The sequence below is a fragment of the Prunus avium genome, chromosome 1 (assembly GCF_965620075.1).
Source record: "Prunus avium chromosome 1, drPruAviu1.hap1.1, whole genome shotgun sequence".
NCBI classification, from domain to species: Eukaryota; Viridiplantae; Streptophyta; class Magnoliopsida; order Rosales; family Rosaceae; genus Prunus; species Prunus avium.
In genome coordinates this window covers 7487211-7498379 of record NC_142284.1, presented here as the reverse complement: position 1 = coordinate 7498379, position 11169 = coordinate 7487211, and the positions used below count along the sequence as shown (strand labels likewise).

The following is an 11169-nucleotide window of genomic DNA, read 5'->3' as shown; positions in this document are numbered from 1 at the left end:
CAGGGGTTCCGAGAAGGTTGGAGGGGTCACAATGGTCCCGCTTAAAACCCTAACTTCTTAGACACCGAAGGTGTCGCCTTAAAGAACTCCTAGACACTGTATAGACTGCGGTTGCTCACTGGAGTTACCAAAAATTTAGCTCCTTCAAAGAATATCCTATGAGTTTTAAATTATACTACCTAATTAAATAAAAAACAAAATAAATAAATAAATAAATAAACTGAAATAAACACGCAATTCAAACAAGAATTTAAAAGAAGAGTTGGGATTCTTGCACCAGGTGTCCAAGACGCATCTTTAATTTTGTCTCTTCTTCCAACTACATTATTAAGAAACCTGTCAAACAAGAAGAAAATAATTGAAAATAAAATAAAATAAAATAAAATAAAATAAAAACTGAAAAAGCAAAAACACAAACATCAGAAAACAGGGAGGCAAAAGTAAGTGAAAGTGTAGACATGCTCCCTTTTAAAAAAACGTGCTCGCAATTTGCGCCAGAAATGAAGGGATCCGAGAGAAAAGAGCACAGGATAGCACCCTCGAGATCCGAAGTGCTTTCGGCTTCCTCGTCTGTATAAGTCTATTTAAACTCATCTCGGTGAAGTAGAAGAGTACCCCGCATTTCTTCCTGCAAATTCAGAGAAAAACATCAAAAAATCCAAAAACAAAACAATGGCATCCTCATGCACTCACCTTGATGATCTCAACCTTGAATTGTCCCTTGCGCCACCGAATGCGCAGATAAGGGTTCCTCCAAACCATGTCTTCCCAAACTCCACATATCATCACGGTACGGCCTCAAACTTTGCTGAGGTAATACCGAACTTTTCTGAGGCAGTGCCGAACAGAGCAGCGCTGCTGGAAGGCATGATTGGCAGCAAACTCACATCGACAGATCATCTGCATGTGGCAAAGAGGTCTGACAAGGCAGCAGTGGAGGAGTCCCACAATTTAACTGTGCTCCACGCAGTCTCGGCTACCAATTTGGGCATGCGTTTACTGGCGAGAACACGGGAGTGTGCCGCGATGAGCGAGGAAATAGTTTCCTTGAAGGCTATGGTGGCGGACTTGCAGAAGCGGCTCTACTGTGCCAATCAGCACGTGGAAGCACTGCAAAGAAAAAATGAGGACCATGTGGAGCTGCTGCAGATTCTGCAAGTAAGAGATAATAGAGGCATGCCATGAAGATGAAGATGAAGACGAAGAAGAAGAAGAAGAAGTTGTTTTTATTTTTAATTTATTTGAATGTTCTTTTTTTTTTTTTTTTTTAAATTTTTTTTATTTATTTATAATTTTTTACTTTTTTTTTCTTTGTTTGTAATGCAGTGTTTGAGTGAAATAAAAATAATATGTTTTTAACACTCTGAAATAAACTAACTAACCACACCACGTAAATAAATACATAAACTAACTTAACAAAACAAAAAAAAGAAAACAAAGAAGTTCCAAATTGATTTTTTTAAAATTTATTATTATTTACAACTAACTGACCACACAAAGAAAAATAAATAAATAAAAAAAAAGAAGTTCCAAATTGCAATTTACAAGGATAAAAAAAAATAAAAACTCAAATTTCAATTTTTTAAATAATTTTTTTTTTTAAATTTTTAATTTTTATAAAACACACAAATATACAAGCAACTCATGGATGACCAGTTAAGGGCCTCAGAAAACACAGCCAGGGGATCCGGGAAGGTTGGAGGGGTCACAAAGGTCCCACTTAAAACCCAAACTTCTTAGACACCGAAGGTGTCGCCTAAAGAACTCCTAGACACTGTATTGACGGAGACGCTCACTGGAGTTACCACGAGTCAGCTAATATAAAAAATCTTTTTAATTTTTTTTTAATAAAAGAAATAGAAAATTAAAATCACTAAAATAATAACAAAACAACTAAAGAGAAAAGATTGGAATACTCCCCCTTGAAGCGATTAGGTCGAGCATGGATGCATTTGGAGGTCGCGACTTCTCCCACTACTCCACACTTCCTATCTTTGAAGTTGCCATCTCTCTCCATTTTATTGAGCTATTTACATTGCTAAAACAAACACATACAAAAACTTGAAACGGAATTAAAGGATTACGAAATATAAAAAAAAACTAAAAATGAAAGGGAAAAATCAACACAAGTCCAATTTCATGCTTCAAAGCAACAAGCACCAATGGGTTGTGTAAGCTGGGACTTAAACCCAGTTCTCTTGCTTGTTGGGCAATTGTCCTTTTCTGTTGGACTACAAACACAACTTGTCCATTAACGTCATTAACTTTAAAACTTGAAATTGTCTAGAAAAACATGAAAATGAAAAATAGAAATAAAACAAGTAGGGAAAAGAAATAGAACCAAACTATGTTGCCAATCCCCGGCAACGGCGCCAAAAACTTGTTGCGTAGATACAACTGCACCAAAATGGATTCAGTTGCATCCTCAACTTGTGATACTCGCAAGTGCACGAGCCGTTTGGTAGTATAGCATATGTAAGTGCGAGGTCGATCCCACGAGGATTGGTGATTGAATGATCCAATTCATTTTTCCTACACAAAACAGAAATGAAAAAGAAAGGAAATAAATAAAACAAGGAAGAAAGAAATAACTAACTCAAGCAGATAAGTTCCCAAGTTTCAATTATGGTTTTTGTTCTTATACCTAGCTCACCATGACCAAGCATCCAACCAGCACATGCTGAGGTCAGCATGACCAGCAACTTCAAGGGCTTACAACTTGGGCTTCTCTTAATCAAATTAGGACTTTAAGCACTCAAAATTGAAGTTCAGAATGTCTTCTTTCCAGCCATATGTTATTTGGGCCAATACAAGGTCGGAGGAAGAAGTTAAGGCCGAAACAAATTGCTAACTCATTTTCCGCGCTGATAAGATCCATCCTGAGCATGGTTCTGTGTTTGCTAGGTAACTGACTCCAGATTTATCCAATGGGGCTGAATTTTGGATATGTTATAGTACACACCAATTGGAGCAACTTTCATGAAGAATGTGGCCTCATCCGAGCTATGTAGGTTGCTGAAACAAAGCTTGCAATATGACCTACGGAACTGGACTGGCAGGGGGCTGTAGCCATAATGAATTTGTCTTTAAGCTCTTCATCAATTCATCCAAATTAGGCCTTAACATGCTTGAATTGCATGAATTATGTTCTCCAAAGCCATCATTGTTACCTAAAGCTCAATTAACTGAAAGATAAACACAAAAAGGATTAAAAGCACAAGTTTAACTAAAAAACATAACCAAATCATAAGCTAGAAAGGTAAGAAATAATATACAATTATGAACCGATCAGATACCATAGTACAAAACTCTGGAAGGATGGAAGCAACATCATTTTTATTTTTCAACAAGAAAACCCAAGTGAGTCGGGTACAATCATCAATAAATGTGACGAACCAACGAAATCCGTTCGAAGTAACGCGAGCCGGATCCTACACATCAGAATGCTCTAAATCAAAAGGCTTAGCCGCTTTACTATCACTCAAAGGAAACACAGTGTGATGGCTTTTGGCCAAAATACATGTCTCACACTTAAAACTTGACTCATCACAAGAGCGGAATAAAGATGGAAACAGACGCTTAAGGTACCCAAATGACGGGTGTCCCAAGCCACGATCCCATAACCAAATTTGAAAAACACAGAAACCCTGTGAGCACGACAGTAGATAAAGCAGAATACAGAAACCTTGTGAACACGGCAGAACACAGCAACACCATTGGCAATTACCATAGCAACGGAAAGCAAAGCAAATAAAGGCAACATCAACGATGGCAACATCGACCACAACAACAACAACGACAACGACAAATTCTTTCATATCAATTTTAGCTATTTCATGTAGACACAACTTCTCCTTACTCCCCCTTTCCCCCTGAAGAGAAAGGGTCGTTGGAGTCAAAAAATAGACAATATCTTCGTGGGAAAGATAAATAGATCTTTTTCACTCCCCCTCCCTCCCTTTGAAGAGGAGGGGAGGAGAGCACTTAAATTGTAAGGAGAACTCAAGCACAGGTCACAAGAAAACCTGGCTCTGATACCATGTCAAATTAAGTAGGGAAAATATTTAGATATGCTCGTATATGCTCATCTTTTTATTCTTCTCCAATATGGAGGTATTTATAAAAAAAAAATACAACTCTAAATGAAATAAGAAAGAAATCCAAATTACAATAGAAAATAAATCTCAATTATAATAGGACTAGATAAATGGGTAAGTAACCCAAATCCTAACATAGTAAGGAACCAAAATCCTAACTGATATAGAGTATGATTTATTCATTCACTTAGAAAGAGACCAATTGCATGCCACTTTTAATAGAGAAAGCATGGTGGTGATTGGTAATTTGCATTGAATATTTTTTTTGTATTTGTTTTGTATTTATTTGGACAGTATTATATAGGATCAAAACTGTGTTGTATACACTTAATATTTGCAGATGGGGGATAACATTGATAGGATGAGTGCTTTGAGGGGTTCGAGATCCAGCAAAGGTGACGACTCTTGTCTTGGGAAAAATTATAATCGGTTGTCTGGTATGTTTGGAAGTTATAAGGGTGTAATTTACACTTGATATTGAAATTAGTTTAACAATATGAAACTTGATATTGTTTGAGTTCCATGCTTCACATTTTGAAAATTTAATTTGGGCTTTAAATTTTATTTCTTTTGGATTGGAATTAGTTGGCATACACATCCTTGTGACTTTGATTTTTTCATTTCTGGTCCTGGCTTTCTTTTATTTTTTTTTTTTTTTTTTTTTTTTAGAAAGAAGTAATACTTTTTTCTCTTTATAATTATTGTTGAGTAACTGACTTGGAATTTTCTGTTAAGGCTATCCTCTATATATCTTGTTGATTGCCTCGACCAATCAAGATATTTGTATGATCTTGTAATTGCAAAAGTGGTTTTTGAAGTTCAAAAGAAAGTAGGAGAAAGTGGTGATTAAGCCGTGGAGCAGCTTAAGCTCTGGGATAATTTGGGCTTTTTGGTTAACAGGCAAGTCCCAAGCTTTTGTTTTTGGTGGATGCGCAAGTTCACCTTATTTTACTCTCACCATTTGCTAAAATGAGTTTAACAAATTTGCAAGATTCATGCTATTAATTACTCTTCCTTTTTTTTTTTTTTCCTCCTTGAAGTGTTGGTGTACTTGTGACTGAAATTGAATTAAAATTTATTTTTGGTTCATTGATCGATGTTTTGGTCAAGTTAATTTGGTTATTGGTTATTCTAAAATCATAGTTGAGACAATTTTCTTCTTTTCAAAATTGATATGAGTTGAGGCTATGAAATTAAAAGAGTTAGTGGATGGTTTTGGTAGAGTTGTATGGGGTATGAGAAAACACTAATAAGTACCAAAAAAACTAATGACATGCACATTTAATTACACACAGCTACAACAGGGATATAAGAAGACATTGATTGGATTGTTTGAGTAAATAGTGTAATATTTGTATGGAAAAAACAAAAAGTTTCACATGCAATGGTAGTACTTAATTAGATGCCATTGAAATCTTATTAGATGCATTATCTTAGAGTTGTATACTTAGAACATGTAAGAAAAGAACCTTGAACATACAGAGTTGTATATATACATCATGTACATGGACACTTGAGGGGTAATTAAGAATCTATGTAGTTTTTTTATATACTGTTGTATGTTGAGGTTTGGAAGTATGTTCTTTGACAGTGAGAAAAAAGTTACCACAAATAAACAGAGAATGGGCAAGTTAGATATATTCTTTGTGAACTCATTGTTTAGTCTCCTGTGCCATCCTTCCCTATGCTTAAACCTTTTTCTTATCTTTTTTTTTCTTGGGTCTTGGTCAGACTTCGTTCATGAATTTTTGGTCCTTAAAATTAGTTTTGTTGGATTCTCTTATTCCTTTTGTTTTATTTGGCATTTGGTTTGGCAAGACATTTCTATGTAATGAAATTTCCCTTTTGGACCAAGAATTTACACACCTGGATCATTCTCATTCATGCATACTTGTAATTTCTAGACCTTCATTCCCAATTTCTGATATTTTGTTTTAATGCAAGTAATGGTGGTTGTAATTATTTTTGTACCATTTACACCCTCTTTTGGACATGAAGCATCACATCCTCTCAAACTATCATGGGGCTCATCTTTTTGGATGTCTACTTTGTTTTGGATAGTGCAAGTATCAAATTTTCTCAAACTTCAAACGATTGACTTTGTGGGATTAGTTAAACTTGAAAGACAATTTTTAAACTTGTCATGATGTTATAGAATTATTTTCAGTAATATTAACTTACGTATATTAGCCTTTATGTCTTCAGTTTTGCTTCTATATATTAATTTCTTTTTGGAGAATTAAAACGATGGGATATATATATTTTTTTATATAAAAATAAACATTTCAACGATGTCTGATTGTGTCATGAAAAATAATTCAATGACGTCTTACGAACGTCGTTAAGTTCAATGACGCGTTCTTTGCGTCATGTAAAGTTCTAAAAGACAACGTCAAATAAAACGTCATACTCTTCATGACCCCTAATTTACGTCATCAAAACCTCATCCATGACATCGAGCTCGTGCCATGGAAAGAGGAGGATGACACGGCATCAGCGTCGTTGAAACCTCATTCCATAACGCGGAACATACATCATGTTTTGAAAAAGTTTCCACGACACGCCATCTGCGTCATTGAAACACCATTCCATATAGCCATACGTGCGGTCAAGCATGACTTCCTCCCATATAGCCATACGTCTTCAACATTCAAATGGCTCTTCAATCTACAAGTCTTTACTTTTTAATTAATTTTCATCGCTTTCATATCGAAATGTGTTTTTGATAGGTCTATCATAGAAGTTAAACCAATAAAATAATATAAAGAAAAAGATCTAGAAAATTACTCGGATGCAGTTTTTCTCGTTCCTTGAAGCCCATTACGTCTCAGCAGCCGGCCTGCCAAATTTGAAATAAAGAAGCAAAGTTGCCCGACGACACTACCAACTGCATAGTTTCATTTTAACGTGTATAATTCATTTAACGTGTATAATTCAGCAAAGTTGCCCCGCCACATTTTCACTTCCCTGTATTTGACTTCTTTTTTCAGGTATATGGACCTGTGTCATCTTCAATAGAGCTATGTAAAAATGTCAAACCCTATCTTCAAAATTGTGCCTAATTCTGTGGTCTTGGGTAAATGAAGACTAGGGGCCTTAATTAAGATTAAAATCAAACTCCATCTCTCTGATTTTGATCTTCTTGGCCTATATATATGTAACAAGGCCTCGAAGATCTATGTCATTTTGTGTGAGGAGTTCGTGGCATTAGATAACCAGAAGTAGTAATTTGATCGAAGGTAAATCCTAACTCACATTGTGCATGGAGTTCTTTCGATCATCGATAGACATGGTGCTATTTTTCATTGCAAGTATGAATTACTCATAAATTTTTTTTATAATTTTTTATTTAATGATTGAACATTTGTAAATTCTTCTAAACATACAAAACAAATTCTTGTGTAGGAATGTGAGCATGCACATAAGGTTTTCTTTGTTTTTATTTTGTCATAATTTTTTTTTTGTTTCCGTATGTTTGAGACACCGAAATTGAAGTACGATGGTATTTGACTATGATTTCGGTGGCTGGTGTTTCCATGTAGCTAACCTATGTTATCGGGCTCCTGGTTCATGAAGAATTCAGTTTGGCTAATTCAATTTGATTGTTGATATCATAATGTTCAATTATGGGATGGAGTGATTTAAAGGAAATGATTAATTAATTTGGACTTTATAACAAAGTTCAAATTATAAAAAAAAATGTTAGACTGATGTTTTTTGTTTTTCAATTTCAAATTATTGTCGCTAATTTTGATGTGCCCTCTAGGGTCTATAGTGTTACAATCTAGAAACTCCATGCAAGGGAAGAAAAAATGAAGAAAAAGAGGACTTTTTGGGTCAAAAGAGGATGTATACTGTCTTGAAATCTGTCTTTGTCTCAAGGTTAACTGCCGCTTGAAAACGCTGTTGAAACTGCTTTTGAATTTTTCAGGAGGAAAAACGTCAGCCGGGCTGAAAAGACATGGAAAAGTCAAGAATTGGTGTTGTATTATTTCTTTTGTACCTGTCTGTCTTCTATCCTCAATCCGAGGTTCAATCATTCGCCGTTCCATCTGATCATGGTAAATCATTATTTCCTCAATAATTCATCATGTATCTTGAAATCAGTTTTGGAAAGAATCATGACATGGAAAACAAATTTAACAAAAGGGAAGTCAGATACAAATTTATTTTAGTCCGTTTATTATTTGGTACATTATTTTGAATATACAAATACAAATTTATGGGTACATTCATATATATATATATATATATATATATATATATAAATGAATCGTGTGATAACATTTATATCAATGTACCTACGAGTATACTTTACCTACAATGTTTTTACATAAGTATGTATTCAAAATACTTTTCCTAATGAAAAACATAAAAATAAATTTTTTTTTTCAAAATATTTTCGTTTTATGTACACATATCAAATACACAGAAAAATGCACTTTTTAATTACATGTATTTTTTAATAATACATGAAAAATTCACGTATTTCACATATATTATTGAATATAAATAACATACATTAATAAATTGAAATAAATAATATTATAAAATTACATAATAGATGAAATTTTCACCGTATTTTTAAAACTTTCTCAAGGGTATAATTCTTCAACAAAAAAAAAAAAAAAAAGGCAGAAAGGAAAAAGAGAAAAGGAGATAGCATATATTGGTATTATATGGCAAAAAAAAAAAAAAAAAAAAGCATCATAACAAACAGTTCTCCTGACACAATCAATTACTTCCATCTCTTCATACTTTGCAGATTTAAGCTACATGAAATTTGTCTATAATTCCACTGATCTGCCATTAGAAGAAGTGTACGACTACATTGTAGTTGGAGGGGGTACAGCAGGCTGCCCATTAGCAGCAACTTTATCAGCAAAGTACTCGGTGCTCCTGCTAGAAAAGGGCAGTGTACCAAGTGCATATCCAAGTGTTTTGAGTCAAGATGAGATTCTTACAACTCTCATGCTAGAAGACGATGGAAAGACGCCAGCTGAAAGGTTCACATCCGAAGATGGTGTGGCCAATGTAAGAGGCAGGGTTCTTGGTGGGTCAAGCATGATCAACTTTGGTTACTACTCCAGAGCCGATAAAGACTTTTATGGAAACTCAGGAATTGAATGGGACATGGATTTGGTTAGCAAGGCCTATCAATGGGTTGAAAATACTATCATATCCCCCCCGAATGTGTCACGTTGGCAATCTGTTGTGAAGGAAGGTTTGTTAGAGGCTGGTATTCGTCCAGACAACGGATATACTTTAAATCACATTCCAGGAACTAAGGTCTCGGGTACTTATTTCGACAATCAGGGAAGGAGACATGGAGCTGTGGAATTGCTTAATCTAGGAAACCCAAAGAACTTGCGAGTTGCAGTTCATGCCACAGTAGAGAGAATCATATTCTCTTCCAACGCACCAAGTATATTTCATATATTTGCATCTTTTACTTTAATTTCTTTGTTAATCGACAGGAGAAATACCATTAGATAAATAGTTAATTGATATCTTCGGTTTTCAATAATTCGATAATAACTACAATCTGTTCTAACCATGCAGGTTTGTCTGCTAGAGGAATCGTGTATAGTGATTCCAAAGGGACGTCACATAAGGCCTTCATACGTGGTAAGGGAGAGGTTATATTGAGTGCCGGGGCACTTGGAAGCACTCAACTCCTGCTACTTAGTGGTGTTGGCCCAGAGTCCTACCTTTCATCTATCAAAATCCCAGTTGTTCACCCCGAGCCTTACATTGGACAGTTTATGAGTGATAATCCTCGAAATTACATCACCATTTTGCCTCCATTTCAACTGGATGCCTCTAGTGTACAGATTGCTGGTATCACAAGCAATTTCTTCATAGAGGCTTTCTCGGGGTTGCCATTTTCTACTCCACCCTTTAGTATTTTTCCTGATCCATCTTTCTCCACAAAGATAAATTCAACTTACGGACAAATTATATACAAAGATCCAGGACCCTTGTCCTATGGTTCGCTTAGGCTGCAGTCGTCCTATGATGTCAAAGTTGGTCCAAATGTCCGCTTCAACTACTTTTCAAATCCGCTGGATCTTGCTCGTTGTGTTAGTGCCACAAGGAAGGTTGGTGATTTATTAAGCACAAATTCGTTGAAACCATTTAAGGCTCAAGATTTGCCGGGCATAGATGGTTTCAACTTTTTCGGGCCACCATTACCAATGAACCTTACAGATACCGCATCCGTGGAAACATTTTGTCGAGAGACAGTAGCCACATTTTGGCACTACCATGGGGGGTGCCTTGTGGGAAAGGTGGTTGATGGGGATTTACGAGTCAAGGGGATCAATGCCTTACGCGTTGTTGATGGATCCACATTCAAGTTCTCACCAGGGACCAATCCTTCGGCCACCGTTATGATGTTAGGAAGGTATGTTATCCACAATCATTTATTTAAGCATTTAGTTGGATGGAATGATTATTTAAGCATTTATTTGGATGGAATGATTTCATTAAAATAAAGAATTTGAAATAGTCCAAAGAGAGCAATATCATACTGAGTCTGAAACAGAAATTAATTAGTCATATGTCTTTTTCGTGATGAAATCTGATAAGCTGCTATTCTTTTCCCCTTCAATTTTTGTGCTTTGGGCAGGTATATTGGCGTTAAGATGCTGAAAGAAAGATAAGCTTGCAAGGCATGTTATTCATACAATAATTTCACCATTGTGTAGTGTTTTCTTACTGAATAAGGTGAATAAGGTGATGATTTGTACATACAATAATTTCACCGTTGTGTAGTGTTTTCTTACTGAATAAGGTGAATAAGGTGATGATTTGTACCATACAATAAAACCAATTGTGTAGTGTTTTCTTACTGAATAAGGTGATGATTTGTACCATACAATAATTTCACCATTATATAGAATAAGGTGATGATTTGTACCATAAAATAAAACCAATTGTGTAGTGTTTTCTTACTGAATAAGGTGATGATTTGTACCGTACAATAATTTCACCATTATATAGAGTTATATTTACTTGTATAATTTGAGTTATCGAATTAATTACTGGAGTACACATACAACCCCTAAGT

At 35.2% G+C, this 11169-nt stretch overlaps 1 protein-coding gene across 1 annotated transcript; it reads left to right on the top strand.

Moving 5' to 3' along the window:
* The first annotated feature begins 7179 nt into the window (after nucleotides 1-7179).
* Nucleotides 7180-11088, top strand: LOC110773144 ((R)-mandelonitrile lyase 1-like). The gene is made up of 5 exons (XM_088248294.1): nucleotides 7180-7336; nucleotides 8029-8158; nucleotides 8863-9522; nucleotides 9660-10503; nucleotides 10729-11088. The coding sequence occupies exons 2-5, from the start codon at nucleotides 8059-8061 to the stop codon at nucleotides 10760-10762; spliced, it is 1638 nt and encodes a 545-aa protein (XP_088104420.1). The 5' UTR covers nucleotides 7180-7336; nucleotides 8029-8058; the 3' UTR covers nucleotides 10763-11088.
* The last annotated feature ends 81 nt before the right edge of the window (nucleotides 11089-11169 follow it).